General features: G+C 29.7%; 2 protein-coding genes across 2 annotated transcripts in view; one reads left to right on the top strand and one right to left on the bottom strand.

Annotated features, from left to right (window-relative positions):
• LOC135139226 (clustered mitochondria protein homolog) overlaps positions 1-5,344 on the top strand; it is a 34,071-nt gene extending 28,727 nt beyond the window's left edge. Inside the window, exons 13-16 of the mRNA XM_064069378.1 lie at positions 4,029-4,154; positions 4,209-4,424; positions 4,481-4,689; positions 4,742-5,344. Coding sequence (XP_063925448.1) covers positions 4,029-4,154; positions 4,209-4,424; positions 4,481-4,689; positions 4,742-4,868 — 678 coding nt within the window. The 3' untranslated portion in view covers positions 4,869-5,344. The remainder of the gene's footprint in view (positions 1-4,028; positions 4,155-4,208; positions 4,425-4,480; positions 4,690-4,741) is intronic.
• An 8,445-nt stretch (positions 5,345-13,789) lies between these two features.
• Positions 13,790-22,388, bottom strand: LOC135139634 (uncharacterized). Its single transcript, XM_064069934.1, has 3 exons — positions 22,308-22,388; positions 14,898-15,206; positions 13,790-14,164 (listed from the first exon to the last, which is right to left on the bottom strand). The coding sequence occupies exons 1-3, from the start codon at positions 22,386-22,388 to the stop codon at positions 13,790-13,792; spliced, it is 765 nt and encodes a 254-aa protein (XP_063926004.1).
• Positions 22,389-25,189: the final 2,801 nt, after the last annotated feature.

Raw genomic sequence — 25,189 nt, 5'->3', positions numbered from 1 at the left:
TGGGTTATTTCGATTTTCGGCTTTTCGATTTTTCGACTTTCCAAATTTTCGAGGTTTCAGTTTTTCAATTTTTTGATTAGCCAATTTTTCGATATTCCAGTTTTAGGACTTCTCAAATTCTGAATGTTCCAATTTTTTTTTTAAAATATGGTTTTTTCGATTTCCCAATTTTTGATCTTTTAATACTTCAATTTTTCGTTTTTTAAATTTTTTTCGCTATTTGAGGTTTAAATTTTTCAATTTTTTGATTTTTTAAAATATAGATTTTTCGATTTTCCGATTTTTTGATTTTTTAATATTTCAATTTTTCTATTTTTAATTTTTTTTTCGCTATTTGAGATTTGGGATTTTTCAATAGATTGATTTTTCAATTTTTCTTCGATTTTTGCCTTATCACTTTATTGATTTATCAGTTTTTGGTAATTTTAGTTTTGAGTTTTCTAAATATTTAGATTTTTCAATTTTCGATTTTTCAACTTCGATTTCTCAATTTTTTTTTTATTGTTTGATGTTTCGATTTCTGGATTTTTTTAATTTTCATTATTTTAGTTTTCCTATTTTTGAAATTCTAGATTTTTTGATTTCTGGATTTTTTTGTTTTAAATTTTTCGAAATTTAAATTTTAGGTTTTAATTTTTTTGTAAGTTTCGATTTTTCGATTTTTCGGTTTCTCGAAATCAAAAAATGGTAATTTCGGTTTTTAAAATTTTTGCTTCATTTTTCGATTTTTGAATATTTCGGTTTTTTAAGTTTTCGATTTTTCCGTTTTCCGATTGCCCAATTTCCCGATTTTTCCAATTTTTTAATTTTTCAGTTCATCGATTTGTTCAATTTTAATTTATTCAATTTTTCAGTTTTTTATTTTTGATTTTGGGGTGTTTCGATTTTTGACTTTTCGATTTCTCCATCTTTTCATGTTTAGATTTCTCAATATTTATTTTTGAATTTTTCCATACTTCGATTTCTCGGTTTTTCTATTTTCCAATTTTTCAAGGCTTCGATCTTTCGATTGACCAATTTTTCGACATTCCAGTTTTAGGACTTCCAATTTCTGGATGTTTCCATTTTTTAAAATATAGAATTTTCCATGTCTTGTTTTTTTAACTTTGCTGCGATTTTTTGAGGTTTCGTTTTACCGATTTTTTGATTTTTCGACTTCGATTTTCAATTTCTCGATTTTTTAATTTTTCAACATTTCAATTTTCCGAAAATTTACTTTTTCAGTTTTGTGGTGTTTGCTCGAGTTTTCGACTTTTCGGATTTCGATTTTTTCGGTTTGGTAATTTTTTTTAGTTTTTTAGGGAAGTTCTATCGAAAGAACATTCGACTATTTTTTTCAGTACTTTAACATTACGTACATATCTTTATTTCAACTTAGAAGGGTTGTCATAAAAAAAAATAATAAAATTCGCAGCATCAAATATTATAATTTTTCGAAAAATCTAGATTTATTGTACTGTACCGCAGAGGCGAGGGAAGTCCTGTCGAAATAACCTTCGACCAATTTTTCATATTTCGATTTTACGATTTTTTTTGATGTTTCGATGTGCGGATTTTTTTGATTCTTCAATTTTATTCCATTTTTTTGATTTCTCGACGTCGATTTTTAAAATTTTTTGAATTAACGATTTTTCAATTTTAGAAGTTTCGATTTCTCCACTTCTCGATGTTTCAATTACCCAATTTTTCGCTGGTTTGAGGTTTGGATTTTTCACTTGTTTGATTTTTCAATTTTTCTTTGATTTTTTGATTTTTCGCTTTATCGCTTTATCGATTCATCACTTTTTCGAAATTTCAGTTTTGAGATTTTTTAATATTTTGATTTTCCAATTTTTCGATTTTTCGACTTCGATTTCTCGATTTCCCGATTTTCCAATCTTTTGATTTCTTAATTTTTCAATTAATTTGTTTATTGATGCTCCGGTTTATGTATTTTTTAATTTTTCAATATTTTAGTTTTTCGACTTTTTAATTTTTTTATTTTTAGAAATTTTTAATTTTTTTGAAGTTTCGATTTCTTAATCTTTCGATCTTTCGACTTCTCAACGTCTTGGTTGTACGATTTTAAAAATTTTTCGACTACAATTTTTTGATTTTTATATTTCTCAATTTTTCTCTGGTTGAGGTTTGGGATTTTTTTACTTTTTTGATTTTGTCAATTTTTTAAAATATAAGATTTTTTGATTGCGTTTTTTCTTTTTTTTATTTTTCAGTGGTTGATTTTACAATTTTTTGATGTTCCGATTTCCCGATTTTTTGATTTTTTAATATTTCAATTTTTCGATTTTTAAAATTTTTTCGCTATTTATGGATTTTTCAATTTTTCTTCGATTTTTCGATTATTCGCTTTATCGATTCATCAGTTATTCGAAATTTCAGTTTTGAGATTTTTTAATATTTTGATTTTTAAATTTTTCGACTTCAATGTCCCGATTTTCCAATTTTTTTATTTTTTAATTTTTCAATTTTTGATTTTTCAATTTTTCAATTTTTTTTTATTTTTTAATTTTTAGATTTTTCGAAATTTTAAATTTTAAATTTTTTTGAAGTTTCGATTTTACTATTAAGTATTTGATTTTTAAAATTTTTGTTTTTCGATTATTCAATTTTTCGGTTTTTAAAGTTTTCAGTTCAGATTTTTCGATTTTTGATCATTTTGGGTTTCCAAGTTTTCGAATTTTCAGTTTTCCGATTGTTTCATTTTTCAATTTTTCAATTCATCGATTTGTTTTAAATTCAATGTTTCAGTTTTTAATTTGTTGATTTTGGGTTATTTCGATTTTCGACTTCTCGACTTTTCGATTTCTCCATCTTTTCATGTTTGGATTTCTCGATATTTGTTTTTCAATTTTTCGAGGTTTCGATTGTTCAATTTTTCGACATTCTAATTTTAGGACTTCTCAATGTCTGCATGTTTCAATTTTTCGATTCAATGTTTGGATTTTCCAATTTTTTAATTTGTCAGTTTTTAGATTTCTTGACATCTTTCGACTTTTGAATTTTTAAAATTTTTCGAATTCGGTTTTTCGATTTCTTGATTTCAATTTTGGGAATTTTCCAATTTTCAATTTTTTGAGGTTTCGATTTTTCAGTTTTTCTACATTTCAATTTTGGGAATTTTCCAATTTCAGGATTTTTCAATTTTCCGATATTTTACTTTTCCAGTTCTTTTGATGGTTGCTCGACCTTTCGATTTTTCGATTTTTTCAGTTTTTCGATTAACCAATTTTTCGATATTCCAATTTTAGGACTTTTAAATGTCTGGATGTTTCAATTTTCTGATTCAATGTTTAGATTCTTCAATTTTTCGATTTCTTGATTTTTTAATATTTCAATTTTTGGATTTCTTGACATCTCGACAATCTTTCGACTTTTCGATTTTTCGATTTTTTAAATTTTTTGACTTCGATTTTTCGATTTCTCGATTTCAATTTTGTGAATTTTTCACTGTCAGGATTTTTCAATTTTCCGATATTTTACTGTTTCAGTTTTTTGATGTTTGCTCGAGCTTTCGATTTTTCGATTTTCCATTTTTTCGAGGTTTCGATTTTTCAATTTTTCGGTATTTCGGTTTTAGGACTTCTCAATTTCTGGATGTTCCAATTCTTGACATCTCGATAATCTTTCGACTTTTCAATTTCTCGATTTTTTTAGTTCTCGTTTCATTTCAATTTTGGGAATTTTCCAATTTCAGAATTTTTCAATTTTCCCGATATTTTACTTTTTCAGGCTTTTGATGTTTGCTCGAGCTTTGGATTTTTCGACTTTTCGGATTTCGATTTTTCGTTTCGACCAATTTTTTTAAGTACTGTAACAATAAAAAATGTGGTTCGTATAAAAGCAACATTGTTAGCACTAATTATTAAAACACAAAGAAACAAAACCGAAGGATTTGATAATCGAGCAGTTTAAAGGTGTTTTTTCTATTAATATTTAAAATTAAAATAATTTTATAAAAAAAGCCAAGGTTATTATTACTTTCAGTAGTTTTGTTGTGTATTGTACGTTAATAATTTTTATTTTTGTAGGCACATCTCGCCTTATATTGTTTCGCCAATAGTCAGGTTAGTACTGCCCTAAAATTATTGTACAGGGCTAGATATCTCGCAGTACTCGTATGTGGCGAAAATCACCCAGAAGTTGCCTTGCTTGATGTAAGAAACTTATTTAACTATTGAACACTCCAACTAACGACAATAAATTTCTAGAGCAATATCAGTTTAATTCTACACGCAGTAGGCGAATATGAACTTTCGTTGCGTTTCTTAGAAAAGGCCTTAGCATTAAATATCAAATATTACGGGGCCAAATCTCTCAAAGTTGCCGTGACTTACCACCTAGTGGCCAGGACCCAGAGTTGTATGGGTAACTTCCGGTCGGCACTAACCAATGAAAAGGAAGCTTACGCCATCTATAAGCAGCAAGTGAGTAGAATTAAAAAAAAAAATAATGACTCGAAATTAATAAATAATTTATTCAGCTTGGAGAAAACCACGAAAAAACTAAAGAATCATCAGAGTGTCTCAAACACCTAACACAACAAGCCGTCGTTCTCCAGAAAAAAATGAACGAGATCTACACAGGTAAAAATGGAGCCTCACTGCCACCAATCCAAATCCAGCCGCCTTCCATGGGTTCAGTCTTAGACATGTTAAACGTTATAAACGGAATTTTGTTCGTTCAGATCAGGTATTAAACATTGTGTGCGATTTCGAATTTGTTGTTAACCAAGCGCTTGCAGTCAAGAAGACATCGAGAACTTCAAAGCGGAGATCGAAAAGAGACAACTGACCGAAGAGAACGAAGTCGAAGAAGAAAAACCCGAAGAAAAAACGAAAGAAATAAAAGCAGAAGCTGCGGAAAAATAGTAGAATTTGTTTTAGTTGTAATGAAAAAGATAGGCGTCTCGTTAGTACATTTCGTAGTGGTTCTTGTGCGTGCATTTTCCTACAAGTCAGTAACATGCATTTTTATCGCTCAACGTAATACTAGTCAAAAAGTATGCAACTGCCTTTTATTATATTAAACGTTGTTAAAAGTGTACGTTTTATTAAAGTGATCTGGTGTTGTGGATTTTTTCCAAGTACTGCTGCTGTTATTGTTGTTGTAAGTTGAATATGAGCTGTTGTTTTGTGATATGCAATGAATATCTATTTAATCGTAGTAAACTTGTGATTAACACTGCAAGTATAAATATGCATGTTGCCTGAACGAAGGGGAAGTTATTTTTTATTGTATCCTAATTTGAGTGCGCCAACTTTAGTAAGGTGCAGTTTTCTATGATAGGTCAGATTTTTTTTGTAATCTAAATTTTGTTAAAATAAATACAGTTGATTACAGAGAACCTCTTCGCCGGAGTTGTGTTTGTAGAGTTGTCAACGTTAAGGGGGGTGTGTATTTGTTCCTGTGTAAACCTCCGTCTTCCATCCCCGATCCTGTATCACTTTTCTAAACGGCGAACAATAAGGTTAGCATTGTTAATTTATCACTTGAAGATATTTTTCTTTTCATATTTTAAAAGTATACACGTTCTTCTTCAGGTTATATCTCACTTGCTGAGAAGATGAAGAATGTGAAAGATGGATGAAGAAATCGTCAAAGACTCAAAAATTACGACAATTTTGCAAATAAACTTGGTTAGAACCCGGTTTATAGTATTAAAATACCGGGTGTATATTAGTACAAAGTAAAAGTCAAGGACGTCTAGGTTGTGATCCAAAACTAAAATTGTTCTTAGATGTACATGGTGAGTTTCTTGAGGCGACGAAACGTTGATTCATTTGTGCGGAGTTTGGGGCTCCTGGTTGTGGCTGTTCTCCTACCCACGATGGTGTTTTTTACCTCAATTTCTATGACTCTGACATGAACGACAACTGAACAAGTGTTAAAGTTTCGAAAACTTCAAAATTCTTATTTGAGATTATATCAGATAATTTGTATGATGGAAACATTCATTAACAAAATATTTACAAAACAAAACTAGCAAAGATTTATAAAAACAAAAGATCTGGTATGAAGTAAACTTGTGCAGATCAAATATTACGTGAGGTTAGAAACTACAGAGCGTGAAAATTTACGTTTAGTTTAAATTATACAACAAAGAAAATTACTGAGGCTAAAGTTGGGAGATAGAAAACTGTGGGAGGTGAAAATTTGCAAAGCTAACAAAAGTATGAATAATAAGGTTAATATTTGCCACACTTTATTAACGACTCAAACAAAGAATTTATATGATGTTACATTATGCCATGATCCAAGTCACTGGTTACTTAAAACAATTTGTTTTGAGAGTTTATATCGTGAACTGTTTACCCCAAACAAAACACATGATAAATAAACACAAAATGCGTCCTGCGTAATTATCCAATATTGTGAGAAATAAAATGTCTCGGTGATGTGATGATGATAACGATGATAACTGTCTAAGGAGAGAAATATTTAATCCCCCCGTGAGTCTACGATATTATGACGGTGTTTCTACGGTCTTTTTCCACAGTGGGGCAACCTTAGGTTAATTTAACTGCCGTAAATAAAGTATTAGCAATTTTGTATGAAGAATTAAGAAGTTTTATAATGTAACACTGAAGCATTAGCATCCAGTATTTATCCAAATAAATGTAATATCTGTTAAATTGTGTTAGCACCAGTTAACGATTAACATCCTAACATGAACTGTGAATTTACAAACACTAAAACAAATTTACACATGTTAGCGTCGGTCGAAAATTCGCATGTTTCCGTTCGGAAAAAATAGCAGTGTTGGGGAAACTGGGCGTCGTCGTCGTTACAATTAATTGTCGTTAAACCGCTACCAAGCGGAACTACCAACTATCCAAAAAGCGCTAACGTGCACATGGTTGCCCATGTTTAACGATTTTTTTGATTGATTTTTTTCTCCAATTTAAATTTTTCAAATGTGATTTTGCGCCGCTGTTATTTTTTTTCAGTGCCAACTTTTGATTCAAATTCGGTCAAAAGGTGTACTGAAAAATTGAGTTTTCACCGAAATGGTCTAAAATTACAGAAAAAATTGTGGGATATGGGTCTCTACGAGCAAAGTCCAAAAACATAAGCTTGTCGTGGACCAACATTTTCGAAATGTTCGCATTCAAACAAACTCGAAAATTTAACTTCAAAATTGCCATATTTCATTTTGGCGATTTTGGCTGGGAAAATGGTAGCTATTTTTGAGGAGACGGTGCTGACTACAACTTCTGGACGTAGGCGAATTTGCCCAAAAATTTACAAAAGATAAATCCAAGAACATAACTTTTCCTGGATCGAAATAACCGAATGCAACCAAATTCACTTAAAAATTGTTGCCACATTTTATTTTGACAATTTTGGAAAAAATGGTGGTTATTTGGAAGAAATAAAATTGAAGACAAGGTCTCGATATATACATCAACCAAAGGACGTCTTTTAGAAATTTTAGAAGGTGCTTGGGAGAAGGTAAAAAATGGTATTTTCATTGAAAAAGTAAGGGTGAATTTGCCCAAAAATCTACAAAAAACAGAATCTAAAAACAACTTCTCCTGGACAAACAGTTTCAAAGTTTTTGGATTCAACCAAATTCAAAAATTTAAATCAACCTAAAATTTTTTGCTATATTGTCCAAAACTACGAAAAAGCAGAATCCAAAAACATAACTCTTCTTGGACCAACATTTTCGAAATATTCGCATTCAACCAAATTCAAAAATTCAAATTACCCTAAAAGTTATTGCCGTATTTCATTTTGGCGATTTTGGAAAAATGGTAGCTATTTTCGAAGCAATAGAGCTGAAAACAACTTCTCCATGGGAGATCAACAAAAGGACGCCTTTTAGTAGAATAATTTTCGAAGGTGCTCGGGAGAAAGTCACAAATTCATTGAAATAATGAACTTTTGGCGAATTTTTCCAAAAATCTACAAAAAAATTCTACATAGGATATAGATCTCGACGAGCAAAATCCAAAAATAGACTTGCCTTGGATCAACATTTTTGAAATATTTGAATCAAATTCGGAAAATTAAATTAACTTCAAAATTGCCATATTCATTTTGGCAATTCTGGAAAAATGGCAGCTATTTTCGAAGAAGTGGAGGTGAAAACAATTTTTGGATGTCGAGATCAACAAAAAAATTTTTGAAAGTGTTTTTCGGGAGAATGTCACAAATTTCATATTCATTGAAAAAATGAGCTTTTGCCGAATTTGCCCAAAAATCTACAAAAAAATTAAAATCCCAAAACAAAACTTTTCCTAGACCAACAATTTCGAAAAATATTAGAATTCAACCAAATTCAGAAATTTAAATTATAAATAATTAATAAATGAAAAATTATTGGCATATTTCATTTTGGTGATTTTGGAAAAATGGTAGCTATTTTCGAAAAAATAGAACTGAAAACAACTTCTCGATGTCGAGATCAATAAAAGGATGTCTTTTAGAAATTTTAGAAATTGTTTGGGAGAAGGTAAAAAATTTCATATTCATTGAAAGTGAGCTTTGGGTGAAAATGCCCAAAAATCTACAAAAAGCAAAATCTAAAAACAACTTTTCTTGGACTAATACATATTTTCGAAAAATTGAAATTAACCAAATTCAAAAATTTTAATGAACTTAAAAATTATTGTCATACTTCATTTTGGCGATTTTGGAAAAATGGTAGCTATTTTCGAAGAAATAGAGATAGAGCTGAAAACAACTTCTAGGTGTATAAGACATCAATCAATCGCCTTTTAGTAGAATAATTTTCGAAGGTGTTTGGGAGAGAAGCTCAAAAATTCATTGAAATAATGAGCTTTTGGCGAATTTTCCCAAAAATCTACAAAAAATTCTACATAGGACGTAGATCTCGACGAGCAAAATCCAAAAACATGACTTGCCTTGGATCAACATTTTTGAAATATATATTTGAATTCAATTAAACTCAAAAATTGCCACATTCATTTTGGCAATTCTGGAAAAATGGCAGCTATTTTCGAAGAAGTGGAGGTGAAAACAATTTTTGGATGTCGAGATCAACAAAAAAATGTTCGAAAGTGTTTTTTTCGGTAGAATGTCACAAATTTGATATTCATTGAAAATTTGATTTTTTGCCGAATTTGCCCAAAAATCTACAAAAAATTAAAATTCCAAAACAAAACTTTTCCTAGACCAACAATTTCGAAATATTAGAATTAAACCAAATTCAGAAATTTAAATTAAAAATATTAATAAATGAAAAATTATTGGCATAATTCATTTTGGTGATTTTGGAAAAATGGTAGCTATTTTCGAAAAAATAGAACTGAAAACAACTTCTCGATGTCGAGATCAATAAAAGGATGTATTTTAGAAATTTTAGAAATTGTTTAATTCAATGAAATAATGAACTTTGTTGGCGAATTTTCCTAAAAATCTACAAAAAATTCTGGGATATAGATCTCGACGAGCAAAATCCAAAAACATGACTTGGATAAACATTTTCGAAATATTCTAATTCACTCAAATTCGAAAATTTAAATTAACTTAAAAATTGCAAGATTTCATTTTGACAATTCCGATAGTTCTGTTCGAAAAAGTGGAGCAGAACACAGTTTCTGGATGTCCAGATCAACACTATGTAGCAATTTTCGAAAGTGCTCGAGAGTATGTCAAATATTTCATATTCATTGAAAAAGTGAGCTTTGGATGATTTGCCTAAAATCTACAAAAAGCAGAATCTAAACAACTTTTTTTGGATCAAGATTTTCGAAATATTCGAATTCAACCAAATTCAGAAATTTAAATTAAATGAAAAATTATTGCCATATTTTATTTAGGCCATTTTGGAAAAATGGTACCTATTTTCGAAGAAATAGAGCTGAAAAAAAGAGGACGTTTTTTGATAAGTAATTTTCGAAGGTGCTCGGAAGAAGGTCAAAACTTTCATATTCATTGAAAAATATGAGCTTTTGGCGAAGTTGTCCAAAACTACAAAAACTTCTGAGATATGGATCTCGAGACCAGAACACAAAAATATAACTTGTCCTGGACCAAGATTTTCGAAATATTCGAAAATTTAAATTATCCCTAAAAATTACCATATTTTATTTTGGCGATTCTGGAAAAATGATTTCGAGAAACTGGAGCTCAAAACAACTTTTGGATGTCGAGATCAACAATACAAGGTCTTTTAATAATTTTCGAAGGTACTCAGAAGAAGGTAAAAAATTTCATATTCATTGAAAAAGTGAGCTTTTGGGGGATTTGTCCAAAAATCTAGAAAAAAGCAGAATCCAAAAACATAACTTTTCTTGGACCAACCAACCATTTTCGAAATATTCGCGTTCAACCAAATTCAAAGATTCCAATTAACCTAAAAATTATTGCCGTATTTCATTTTGGCGATTTTGGAAAAATGATAGCTATTTTCGAAGCTGAAAACAACTTCTGGGTGTCGAGATCAACAAAAGGAAGTCTCTTAGTAATTTTTGGAAGGTGCTAGGGAGAAGGTCAAAAATTCACTGAAAAAGTGAGCTTTTGACAAATTTTCCCAACAATCTACAAAAAATTCTAGGATATAGATCTCAATCAGCAGAATCCAAAAACATAACTTGTATTGAATCAACATTTTCGGAAATTCGAATTTACTCAAACTCGAAAATTGAATTTAATCTAAAAATTGCCATATTTAATTTTAGCAATTTTCGAGAAAATGGAGCTCAAAACAACTTTTGGATGTCGAGATTAACAATACAAGGTCTTTTAAAAATTTTCGAAGGTACTCAGAAGAAGGTCAAAAATTTCATATTCATTGAAAAAGTGAACTTTTAGGGAATTGGCCCAAAAATCTACAAAAAGCGGAATCCAAAAACATAACTTTTTTGGACCAACACTTTCGGAATATTCGCATTCAACCAAATTCAAAAATTCAAATTACCCCAAAAGTTATTGCCGTATTTCATTTTGGCGATTTTGGAAAAATGGTAGCTATTTTCGAAGAAATAGAGCTGAAAACAAATTCTGGATGTCGAGATCAACAAACGAAAGTCTCTTAGTAATTTTTGGAAGGTGCTAGGGAGAAGGTCAAAAATTCACTGAAAAAGTGAGCTTTTGACAAATTTTCCCAACAATCTATAAAAAATTCTAGGATATAGACCTCAACCAGCAGAATCCAAAAACATAATGTGTATTGGATCAACATTTTCGGAAATTCGAAGTTACTCAAACTCGAAAATTGAATTTAATCTAAAAATTGTCATATTTGATTTTTGCAATTTTCGAGGAACTGGAGCTCAAAACAACTTTTGGATGTCGAGATCAACAATACAAGGTCTTTTAATAATTTTCGAAGGTATTCGGAAGAAAGAAGGTCAAAAATTTCATATTCATTGAAAAAGTGAGCTTTTGGGGAATTTGCCCAAAAATCTACAAAAAAGCAGAATCCAAAAACATAACTTTTCTAGGACCAACATTTTCGAAAAATGGTAATTTCGATTTTTAAAATTTTTGCTTGATGTTTCGATTATTGAACATTTGATTTGTTAAATTTTAAATTATTCAATTTTTAGTTTTTAATTTGTTGATTCCATGCGATTTCGATTTTCGACGTTTCGTTTTCTCGATGTTTATTTTTGAATTTTTCGATGCTTCGATTTCCCGGTTTTTTGGCTTTTCGATTTTTCGATTTTCCAATTTTTCCAGTTTCGATTAACTAATTCAGTTTTAAGACTTCTCAATTTCTGGATGTTTCAATTTTTCAATTCAATGTTTAGATTTTTCGGTTTTTTATATTATACATTTTTCGATATATTGTTTTTTAATTTTTCAGTTTTTGATTTTATGATTTTTTTATTTTTTCATGTATGAATTTTTCGATTTTAAAAATAACAGAACTGGGAAATTTTTCAAATTTTAATTGTACGATTTTTTTGATGTTTCATTTTTTCGATTTTGTTATTCTTCAACTTTATTTCAATTTTTTGATTTCTTGGTTTCCGATTTTTAAAATTGACTACGATTTTTCTTTTTCTCAATTTTCGAAGTTTCGACTTCTCGAATTTTCTATTTTTTTTTTTCAATTTTTCCCTTGCTCAGTTTTTCGTTATTTGAAGTTTGGAATTGTTTGATTTATTTTCTTCAATTGTTCAATTTTTCTTCAATTTTTCACCTTATCGCTTTATTTACTTTATTATTAATTTTTCGATTTTTTGATGTTTCGATTTCTGGATTTTTTTATTTGTCAACATTTAGTTTTTCTATTTTAAATTTTAGATTTTTCGATTTCTGCATTTTTTTGTTTTCAATTTTTCGAAATTTTAAATTTTAGATTTTTTATTTATTAGAAGTTTCGATTTCTCAGCCTTTCAATAGATTTTTAGATTTTACCATTTTTTGATTTTTCGATTCTTCAATGTTTCGATTTTTTAAATTCTTGCTTGATTTTTCGATTTGAAAATTTCAATTTGAGGAGTTTTAAATTTTCCGATATTTTATTTTTTCAGTTTTTAAATGTTTGCTCGAGCTTTCGATTTCTCGATTTTCCAGTTTTTCGAGGTTTCGATGTTTCAATTTTTCGATTAACCAATTAACAATACAAGGTTTTTTAATAATTTTCGAAGGTACTCAGAAGAAAGAAGGTCAAAAATTTCATATTCATTGAAAAAGTGAGCTTTTGGGGAATTGGCACAAAAATCTACAAAAAGCGGAATCCAAAAATATAACTTTTTTTGGACCAACATTTTCGAAATATTCGCGTTCAACCAAATTCAAAAATTCCAATTGACCTAAAAGTTATTGCCGTATTTCATTTTGGCGATTTTGAAAAAATGGTAGCTATTTTCGAAGAAATAGAGCTGAAAACAACTTCTCGATGTCGAGATCAACAAAAGAGGTTTTTTGGTATGTAATTTTCGAAGGTGCTCGGAAGAAGGTCAGAAATTTCATATTTATTGAAAAAATGAGCTTTTGGCGAAGTTTCCTAAAACTACAAAAAAAAATGTGAGATATATCTCTGGAGACTCTGGAGAAACAAAACTTGTCCTGGACCAGGATTTTCGAAATATTTGAATTTAATCAAATTTGAAAATTTAAATTACCTAAAAATTGCTATTTATGAAAAAGTTATGTAAAAATCTACAAAAAAATCAAGATCTCGGCGTGCTGATTGCAAAATAAACAGCGGATGGTTGGGGCTGGTACTTGATAGGATAAAACTGATTTTGGCATATGACATATCTTCTAAGAAAATAGAGGGCGGGTGGGCGGGGCTAGTACCGGCCAAGATAACACTAATTTTTGGCAAATGACGTACTTTATAAGAAAAATGGGGGCGGGTGGATGGTCCTAGTACTTGCTAAGATAAGACTGAAGAATATTAAAGGTGGTCGTTAGAATGAAGAGGGGGTGGGTGGGCGGGGCTACGTCTTGCCTATAAGATTGTAGAAAAAAATTATAAAATTGGAACTGAATTCTATTTTGACAAGCGGTAGAATCTAAGATTTAAAACAAAATCAAAAGTGTCCCGAAGCAAGATTTTAGAAATATTTGGTTTGAAATTCAATTTTTTTTTAAATCCCAAAAATAGCCACAATTCGTTGGGCAATTCTGGAAAAATGGTAAAAGTTTACGAAGAAATGAGGCCGAAAGTAACTTATTTGCAAAAAAATCTTTTTAGATAAATTTTGTAAGATTTGTCCAAAAAGGGTCGATATTTTTATATAGAATTGAATTGAGTTTTTACAAATTTATTTGCACCAATGCGTTGTTTAATTATTATCAGTTTAAATATTTCATAAAAAAATGTATGCGCAAACCGCGTTTATTAATCCAGTAATTCCAGTCACCGTCTAGCTTTGACGTTTTTCTTAATTCTGAAGTACACGTGGATGTTCCTCGCTCCAGTCATAAAGCTCTTAATTTGATCGAACGTCATAACGACACATTTTCCGGATTCGTAAATTTCATCTGCATCCAGAGCGTCTGTATAACACAATTCGGTTACGGCGAATTTCCGGACCTCGTCGCTGATTACGAAGTCGTAGCAGTAGGTCAGGGCTTCGTCTTGGGGACCTACGTATTGGCACAGCCAGTAGGCGATTTTTTCTTTGCTGAGGAGGCGGTGCTTGAACCAGAAGAGCTGTTTGCGCTTTTGTATGAGCTCGATGTCGTAGGAGTCGCGGCCGAAAGTCATGCTCATGTCGATAATGTTCTGAACCTGAAGAAGAGACAATAAAAATGTTTGAAAGTTTCGAATTTTGCTGAAGTTTTAAATTAATCAATTGGGGCCGAGTTTTCTATAAATGTTAGACAATAAATATTAATTACTATTGATTACTAACAGCGAGACAATAAATTTACGGGTAGTTTGTAATATTTAGCCAGAATGTTTTCCCTAGAAATATATTGATATAACGAACGTTATTATGAAAACTACTGCTAGTAAAACATAATTATGACTATGATTATCATAAATGAGTAGAAATGTTTAATTTTCGAGTTAATAATTTGCTGTTCGTCGAAATCTAACATAATATTTGAATTAAACAAACGTAAACGTGGTGGTTGAAACATTCTATTTCAAGGTGATCGTATTAAAGCAACGGCCGTTAAATAAGTTGTGCAAACTTGTATTTAGATTAGTGCTGGCACAATAAATGCGGACGTTGATATATAAAGGCCATACACTTCAAAGACAACCAGCAGCAGTGCGTCCTCAAAAATTTAGATCATAATCTTTGTCTCTTTGTATGAATTAGTGGAAGAATTTTTAAAAGCTACTATTTCACACGAGCAAATTTAATTAACGCGTAAAAAAGCCACGATAACGCAGCAAAATAACAGTGCATAATTTATTTTTGCATGAAACACTAAGCACACCGAAAACATCAACTTTTGTCGATACACTTGTCACGCATCTACATTTATAAATCATTGCTTTTTGAACCGACCTTCATGTACGTCCTTTCCGGATGGATTCTCCTAAAATGGTTCATTACGTCTTCGCGATATCCTTTAAAACTACAGTTCCAGGCGGCAAATTTACGTCCTTCGCACTTAAACCACCGATATCGACACTCCTTCTCGTGAGCTTTTATTTCTTCCTCTTCAAGTTTTACTTTGCAGCCGCGGTATTTATATTTGCAGCTTTGAACACGAAGGTCGATTCTGCCATAACTTCGTGTTGTTCCTTCCAGTGCCCGAGGGGCTATTTGAATTAACTGCTTCTTGCTTCGGAGACGTAAAGATGAGCGTCTTATCTAGAAAAAACACTAAAATAAATATTGGAGCTGAGTGTTGACACGGCGTAAAGTTAGGGTAATAATTTGGTAATTTGAAGGGGTTGGTTTATTACTGCGTAATCTGGACAAGCAAGGGTTAAAGTTGCAGTAAGTACAGCTATTTTGGGGTTTATTGAATTTGATGCTGGTTTTTAAAGCGGTTTTTTTAGTGAATTGAGGTTTTTTTTTTGGATTTATTCGTGTGTGGTGGATAATAATAATTAAATATAGAGCATCAATTTGAAGTTGTTACAAAATTCATTTGGACCGTTTCAGGTTGCGTACGTTGTTTTTAATTCATTTTTACCTGCGAAATCATAAAAATGGGATCTAAAATTCTTCATTCCTTGTTTGACGAGTCGGTTGAATTATGATAACACATTAAAGTTTATTAGAACCTTCATTTTATTGTTATTAATCTTCAAACATATGGATTTATTGAGAAGGGGTTTATTGGGGTTATTATTTTTTAAATCCTCTCATTTGAATACACAATGATAACGAAATATTAAATTAAATAAATAAGTTGTGTACTACAACCAGGAAATTTGTGCTTCTTCGTTTAACCACCATCTAAATAATTAATTGGCGCCTCCTCAGCTTGAAATTTGACGTCACTTTAGGCCAACGTTCCCAAGCTATAAATATCCCCAAACCTGAAATATTGGAGAATAAGTTTCAGCGCACCTACCAACTCAAATAATCTCGTAAATAATGTAGTAAATTAAGAACTCACCTTTATAAATTAAATTTAGTTATTGAAAATCCATAGGCAAAGCGAGAAAAGTTTTGTTTTATCCCTCAATACTTAATAACTATGCGAATTAAAACGAATAGACTTGTTGTACTGTAATGAAACCTTGACGTAATTAAATTCCCAACTTTTGCAAAAAATATATTATATTCGCAATTTACGTTCAAAGTAAATGAGTTACGAAAAGATACGACAACTAAAGTGGGTTATATTTGATCGTTTTTTGGTGACTGAAATTTGTTCGGGTTGAAACTAGTGAATTTCATTGTCTACCTGTTTTTCGCTTGCTTGTAATGAACTCTGAGCTATGACAATACGGAATCCAGGTTTTTATTTTTAACCTAATTAGGTTTTTAATAATATATTTTTAATTAGTGTTCAAATTACAGCCACTTTGTAGAAGCAACCAGGTTTCAGAAGAAAAAATAAATAAAACCAGCGTCGGTTTAAATAAATAATAATATATAAATGACATCGCGAGATGAATTAAATTCAACAGCCGCGACTCTGTGTGATCAAAGGCTACTTTTTATGTTGACTCTGGTATCTCAAGTGAGTCTCAAGCTTGCGTCAACATTACAGAAAAATTCCAGATATTAATTACGAGATTTGGGAGATGTAAATAAAATACGTTATGTATTTTATCACGTGTCTGAATCACCGTTTTTTTGTATATAATTTCATTGAGAAAAATTGATTTCACAGATTTTTTGTGGTGATTATTAAATTCATTCGCTTCGTGTGTTCGATAATGTAAATGTTATTATCTGATCTAAAAGTTACGGGCAAATCGATGCTTATTTTATTGGCGCGACCGCGGTTTTCATTGATATTATGATTTTTTGGTGTTTTCATATTATGTGTATGTGTTTTTTATAGTTTGATGGGCTGATAATAATAACACGTGGGTGTTATTGGTAGATATGTCAGATTTATTGTTCTCTACTGTGTCTGAAATTGTATAGTTGTAAGTAATTGGGGACTTTTAAGCTGGTAATATATCTAAAATTTTATGATGGCATGTCTGATGTCAAATTGAAATTTTGGCCTAATTCAATAGTTGCCAACCATTTCTTTATTATCTTCGTTTTTATTTTCTGAGCGTAAGTCAGGGAAATATTGTAGAGTAATAAGGAATGTGGAACGACTGGTTTCGTTTTCATGGGTTCCTGAGAATGAAAAAATAGGTCCTCCGTTTCCAACTCTCTGTTTTTTGTCATCTGTCGTCTGTTAGACGGATAATCTCCGAAACTACTGTACTGATAATTGTCAAATTTTAGGAATATCGTGTAACTGGTAAAGCGCTAACTAAAATTTGTCCGATCAACAATTTAATGGCGTCACCTCAAAAGTTTGCGTGGTAAAAGCTATTTAAATTTTACAAAAGAACATACTCCTCCGTTTGTAGTTCATGAATCTACCTTGATTTTTTTACCTAGATATCCAAATTTTCACAAAAGAGTCAAAATTGTATAAAATTTTATGATGGTATGCATGATGTCATATGAAATTTTTGGTACTAATTCAGTAGCTGCCATCTTTTGATTCGTTTTTTAGGCTCATGTCAAAATTGACAACTGCATGCTAACACTATTGCCAATAATTCAGAACTGCCAACCCAAAAATCTTCTTCAATCATTAATAAAATTTACGATTAAATAAAAATTTTAAAGTGGCCCCGCCCACCCACCGTTTTTACTTTAAGAGCGTAAGCTATGGAAATATTGTAATAAGGAATGTGGAACGACTGCAGAGAATGAAAAAATAGCTGGTACAGCGCTAACTGAAATTAGTCTGAACAACAATTTGATGGCGTCACCTGCTGCCAAAATGTAAAATTTAAAGAAATCGAAAAATTGAAAACTAGAAATATCAAAGAACTGAAAAATTAAGAAATCGAAAAATCTAATATTTAAAATATTGAAAAATTAAAATATACAAAAGTTGAAAAATCGCGATCAAAACAACAAAAATCGAAAAAATGGAAAATTTAAAAATCTAAAATTTAAAAATCGACAAATCGAAAAATCGAAAAATTGTAAAACGGATACATGGAGAGAGAAATCGAGAAATCAAAAATTTGAGATGTCAAATAGGCCAAAATCGAAAAATTAATTAATCGACTAATCGAAATATCGAAAAATTGAAAAATCGAGAAACTGAACAATCAAAACATCCAAATCTCGATAAATCGAGAAATCAAAATTGAAAAATTAAAAATAAAAACCCGTGAAATTGCAAATCGAAAAATTGCAAAATCTCAAATTGAAACACCAAAAATTTAAGAATTTTAATGGTTATAGAAAAAATTGGTCGAAGTTTATTTCGGCAGCACTTTCTTTACCCCTGCAGTACAATAAATCATCTTCAGCTTTTTTGAAAAATTACAAATTTTGGTTTTGTGAAATGAAAAATTGAAAAAACAAAAAATTACAAAATTGGAACATTGAAAAATAGAAAAATTGCAAGAACAAAGAAAATATAAAACCGAAACGAAAAATTGCGAATCGGAACATTGAAGAATTGAAAAATTGAAAAATTTAAAACTGAAAACCCGTGAAATTGTAAATCGAAAAATAACAAAATTTAAAAATGAAAACTCGAAGAGATATTGTAAAATTGAAGAAATAAAATATGAAAAATTGAAAAATTGATTGCCAATCGAAAACTTGAAAAAATTGAAACTGAAAAAACAAGAAATTACAAAGTCGAAACATTGAAAAATGGAAACATCGAAAAACTGAAGAAAGGAAACATTGAAAGATCGAAAAATTAAAAAACTAAAAATTGACAATTCTTGAAATTGCAAATTGAAGAATTTTAATATATAAAAATGTATTTATTTATAATAACAATCAAAAAAATTTTAAAAATAGAAATTTTGGAAAATCGAAAAGGCGAAATCCGAAAAGGCGAAAAATCAAAAGATCAAGCAATCGAAATATCAAAAAATCGAAGAATTAAAATATCGAGAAATTGAAAAAACCAGAAATAGGAAAATCGAGGAATCTATAAATCGAAAAGTCGAAAAATTTTAAAACTCGGAAAACCAAGATTTCAAGAAATCGAAATATTAAAAAATCGTAAAATCGAAAAATTGAAAAATTAAAAAATGTAAAATTTAAAAAAATCGAAAAATTAAAAACTAGAAATATCAAAAAACTGAAAAATCGAGGAATCGAAAAATCTAAAATTTAAAATATTGAAAAGTTAAAATATACAAAAGTTGAAAAATCGCGATCAAGACAACAAAAATCGAAAAAATGAAAAATTTAAAAATCTAAAATTTAAAAATCGACAAATCGAAAAATCGTAGAATTCTAAAACTGATACATGGAGAAATCGAGAAATCAAAAATTTGAGATGTCAAATAGGCCAAAATCGAAAATTAATTAATCGACTAATCGAAATATCGAAAAATTGAAAAATCGAGAAACTAAACAATCGAAACATCGAAACACCCAAATCTCGATAAATCGAGAAATCAAAAAATTGAAAAATGAAAAATTGAAAACCCGTGAAACTCTAAATCCAAAAATTGCAAAATCTCAAATTGAAACACCAAAAATTTAAGAATTATGGTTATAGAAAAAATTGGTGGAAGGTTATGTCGACAGCACTTTCCTCATCCCTGCAATAGAATAAATAAACCATCTCCAGCTTTTTTGAAAAATTACAAAATTTGGTTTTGTGAAATGAAAAATAAAAAAAATAAAAAAATATAAAATTGGAATATTGAAAAATAAAAAAATTGTAAGAACAAAGAAAATAAAAACCGAAACGAAAAATTGCAAATCGGAAAATTGAAGAATTGAAAAATTGAAAAAACCTAAAAATGAAAAACCGAAACGAAAAACTGCATATCGAAAAACTGAAGAAACGAACAATTGTAAAGATTAAAATTGAAAAAACGTGTTGAAAAAAATTTTTCATTTCTATTACAATAGAACTGAAAAATTTCAGAGACATGGAATAATCGAAAAATTGAATCATCGGAATATCGACAAATTGAGAAACCAAAAAAAAATTTAAATAGAAATTTTGAAAAATCGAAAAGTCGAAAAATTGAAAGATCAGGCAATCGAAATATCAAAAAATCGAAGAATTAAAATATAGAGAAATTGAAAAAAACAGAAATGGGAAAATTTCCAAAACTGAAATGTTGAAAAATTGAGAAATCGGAAACTTGAAAAACCGAGGAATCTATAAATCGAAGTCAAAAATTTTAAAACTCGGAAAACCAAGATGTCAAGAAATCGAAATATTAAAAAATCGTAAAATCGAAAAATTGAAAAATCGAAAACTGTACAATTTAAAAAAATCTAAAATTAAAAACTAGAAATATCAAAGAACTGAAAAATCGAGAAATCGAAACAACAAAAATCGAAAAATCGAAAAATTCAAAAACTGATAAACCGAGAAATTAATAAATCGAAAATATGAGAAGTCGAAAAAAAATTAAGAATTGGTTATAATAGAAAAAATTGGTCGAAGTTTATCTCCAGCTTTTTCGAAAAATTACAAAATTTGGTTTTGTAAAATGGGGATTCGTACACCTCAAGCATAGGAGTATATTATTGCATAATATTTAAATCATTTTAAAATAAAATCATTTGAGATGACGTCATTAAAATATTGGTGGGGATGATTAGTCAAATTTTGGTTAGCGTTTTACCATCTATATGATATCCCTAATATACGTACAAAATTGAACAAAAATCGGTCCGGTAGTTTCGACGATTATTTATCTGTCAAATAAAAATTCGACAGACAAACAGGTAGACAGACGTAAACGGGACACTTACTGTTTCATACTCTATCGGTTCCTAGCCTATGCTCGGTAAGTAAAAATCTATTTACTGCGACTTCGAATAATCTACGTGATAGGTGTACTTAGTTAAATCAAAACTGTTTTGATTAATAACCCCGTTATTTGAAAGGAAATACAGTTCTCAGTTATTTATTTATTTTTTTGGTTAAAAACACCGACCAGTTCTGAAAACAATTATATGTTATTTGAAAGGAGCACACAATGTTGGCTTAACTTCTAATTAGGTACTCAAAGAATCGATTACTTGGTTACGCCGATACTGATTGGGGCGGATGTCTTGTAGATAGAATTCTACACCGGTTACGTGTTTATCCTTGGTGTAGGTACGATTCTTGAGAATTAAGGAAACAAAAAATCGGTTGCTAAATAAGTAACTGGACCCAACGTTCGAAAAAACTTGGTTATTTGAACCATTTCCTACAACATGTCGTTTAATCGACTAATACACTGGCATAAGTCAGAGAATGAATTCGTGCTCAAGTTTTCGAATACGAGCCTCTGCAATCAAAATATTACATTACATACACACAGGAGATGCCCGCACATTTTTTTCCAACCAGTAATTTTATTGTGTTCTCACGAAAGTGATGAAAGTGATAAAGTTTATCAGTTAGTACTTTAACTAAGGTTAATAAACAATTTTAATAATAAATGGTGTCCTCCAGAGTAAACCAAACTGTATTGTATATACAAACGTAAGTCAATATGTACATTTCAAATGTATCGAGAAATCGAGAATCAACATTTCTCCGTTTATCTATTTAGACAAGCTTCTGTAAAACGCTGAATATCTCGATCTTTTGCTTTTTTCAGTTTCTAAAGCACGCCATTTTTCTTTCGCAAAAAATTTACCCGAAGGTACGTAGACACTTAACTACAATGGTAGTTTTTAAATCTTTCATACGTCGGACTGCTGTTAAATTTAACTTTGCTTCAAGCCACCCCACTTATCTCATTAATTATTCTTGAAATATACTTTCACCGAGCGAAAGTTTCATCGACTTGAAATTTTATTAGGAAAATGTGTCCAAATTACATTGAAAACTTATTTTATTGTTGTTATTTTATGTAGATTACCTAATTATCCACCACTGCCGCACCTTTATTCCACCAGGAAGGGGAATCTAGGGAGAGATGTCATTTGCTTTTATAATTTCGTGTTTTGCGGTTGTTCAGATTTAATAAGGACGAGTTTGAAGCGACTGAAACTCTGCAGTTAATTTACAGATTAAACTGTGTCTACTGCAATAATACACCGCTGCTATTTAACTAAATTCGGCCGCGATTCCAAGAGATAAAAATTACTGAAATAATTGACTTTCAATTATTGGCGAAATTCTGAATTCCCAATGAAAACACCATCCAAATGAAATAAAAATAGAAGTATTTACCTCTGGCATTTTGAATGCGTGATGTGAAGCACTCATTTCCACGCACAATACTCACATTCTTACACATTTCAGCTTCTGTTAAAGATAACGCCTCCTTTCAAAACCTTGACGTTCAAATGGGCCGCAGAACCCCATTCCATGCTAGATTTGTTACAAATAGGCCTGAATTTAAACTGCAGTTGCATATTAGATGGGTAATTGTTGGAATTACCGCCGATAAATAACACGTTCTCCAATTAAACTGTCATGGAACGAGGATAATGCAAATTTTAAAGAAAATTTCGCGTGGGTGGGCTTCTTGAGTGCCGCAAAAGATAAACTAATTTAGCCGATTGACTGTGGTTGTTTTTTGCTAGATTGCAAAGGTTCAATTAGGTGAATTTTGCTTTAACGTTGAAAAATGAATCGGAGGGGTGAATTCAATTATGGGTAAAAAGAATGCTTTATGACTGTAGGCAGTGTGTGACATTAAAAGAGTAAAGGCTCGGTTTTTATTCCATAAACAGTGAAAGTTTCCGACAAATGACATTTTTAAACAGTTCGGAGAGTGTAAAATTTTAATTCAGGAGAGAGCAAAAATTGAAAGCAAACACAGACGTTAGGAAAATTGTACTTTAATTTTTTTGACATTTTTTTGAGTGAATGTGAATGCTTTTTACTTGACAAGCAAGCTAAGGAAGTATTGTAATCGGCTTCATCGGGCGACTCCCTACTCTTGTGTTTTCTCGACCTTTCATGATCCCTAGAGTACGAAGAAATAGGTTTCCGTCTGTCTGTTTACCGTCTATCTGGATTTTTTTAGACAGATAATATTTGAAACACTGGCCCAATTGTTGTCAAATTTTGTAGAAGGACTATCACGTAGATGGTAAAATCCCAACTAAAAATTGGCTAATCATCCCCACCAATAATTTGATGATAAATTTGTTTTTATTTTTATAAAATAAGATACTCCTGCATTGGTGGTGTATGAATCCGTGTTGAGTTTTCAACTTCTCGCTTTTAGATTTTTCGGGTTTTCAATTTTTGAATTTTAAAATTTTTGCCTTTTCGACTTTTTAATTTTTCGGTTATAAATTTTTCGATTTTTCAATTTTTCGTTTTTTTTAATGTAAATTTTTCAATTTTTCGTTTCGACTTTTTGATTTCTCGATATTTTGATGTTTCTATTTTTCGATGTTTCAATTTTTCAGTTCGATTTCTCGATTTTTCAGTTTTTCGAATGTTCGATTTCTTAGTTTTTCAACATTCAAGTTTTGGAATTTTTTATTACTTTTAATTTTTCAGTTCTCCGAATTTTAAAATTTTTCAGTTTTTTGAATTTTAAATCCTACTTTTTTCGATTTTTTAATTTTCCGATATTTGTCTTTGCGGATTTTTCAATTTGTTGATTCTTCAATTTCTGTTTTCTTTTAATTTTCGATTTCTCGTTTTTGTTATTTTTCAGTTTTGCAATATTTCGATATTTCAGTTTTACGATTTTTAAATTTTTTGGTTTTTAAATTTTTCGGTTTTTCAATTTCTGAGGTTTCTAAATTTTCAGTTTCCCAATTTCTCGATTAATAAGTCAATTTTTTGGTTTTTCAATTTTTGGCGTTTCTAAATTTTCGGTTTCTCCATTTCTGGATTAATCGATTTTTCGATATTTCGACTTTCCAATTTCTCAGGTTTTCGGTATTTCAGTTTTGGGATTTTTCAAATGTTCGACTTTTCGATTTTTTAATTTTTTACTTTTTAAAATTTAAAATTTATTAATTGTTTCGATATTTTAATTTTTCAGTTTTTTAGATTTGTATTTTTCGATTTATCAGTTCGATTTTTCCAATTGTTTGATATTACAATTTTTTGTTTTTTCATTTTCCTTAATTTTTCAATGTTTGGGTTTCAAAAGCTTTCGTTTTTTGCAACTTTTTCTATTTTTCAGTTTCTAAATTTTTAATTTTTCGATGTTTTAATTTCTATTTTTCATTTTCCCCATTTTTTAATTTTCATTTTCTTGACTCTATCATAATTTTTCGTTTTTTCATTTCCCTTGTTTTTTCAACGTTTCTTTCAATTTTATATCGAGAAAACGAAACGTTTAAAATCTAAAACATTAAAAAATTAAATATCGAAAAATAGAAAATACGAGAAATCTAAACATCAAGAAATCGAAAAAATGAAAAATTAAAAATGTAAAATTTAAAAATCGAATTGAAAAATCGAACAATCGAGAAAATGAAACTCCAGAATTTAAAAAATTGAAGAATCGGATAATTGAAAAATAGAAATATTGAAAAATCTAAAAGCCGAAAAGTAAAAAATCGAAAAAACGAGAAATCGAAACGTCGAAAAATTTAAAAACTGAAAAATCAAAAAATCGAGAAATCGATATGTCGAGACGTTGAAAAATTGAAAAATCGAAAAAATTGAGAGATTGAAGTAGACTAAAATCGAAAAATCGAAAAGTTTAAAATAGAATAATTGAAAAATTTAAAATTAAAAAATCAATTAATCGAAAAATCGAAAAATTGGAAAATTAAGAAATTGAATAGTCAATTGAAAAATCGAAAAATTTAAAATTTAAGAAATCCATAAAACGAAAAATCTAAAAACTTAAAAACCGAAAAATTTTAAAAAAGAAAGTGAAAAACAAAAACTTTTAATTTTCATTTTCTTGACTCTATATCATAATTTTTCGTTTATTCATTTCCCTTATTTTTTCAACGTTTTTTTCATTTTTATAATTTTTCAGTTATTCAATTCTTTAAATTTTCAGTCTCTGATGTCTCGATTTTTAATTTTTTTAATTTTTCAATTTTGCAGTTTTTGCATTTCTCAACTATCCGATTGCCTTAATTTGCAACATTTCGATTTTACAATGTTTCGTTTTCTCGATTTTGCAGTTTTTCGATTTTTAAGTTTCTTCAATTTTTCAAGTTCTTGATTTCTAATTTTTAGATTTTTCAAAGTTTTCATTTTATATTTTTTCGTTTTTTCATTTCTA

The sequence above is a fragment of the Zophobas morio genome, unplaced genomic scaffold (genome assembly GCF_036711695.1).
Source record: "Zophobas morio isolate AGI-343-1 ecotype UQ-CSIRO unplaced genomic scaffold, CSIRO_AGI_Zmor_V1 ptg000031l, whole genome shotgun sequence".
NCBI classification, from domain to species: domain Eukaryota; kingdom Metazoa; phylum Arthropoda; class Insecta; order Coleoptera; family Tenebrionidae; genus Zophobas; species Zophobas morio.
Note: the sequence above shows the minus strand (reverse complement) of the source record. Positions and strands in the feature narration are given on the sequence as shown.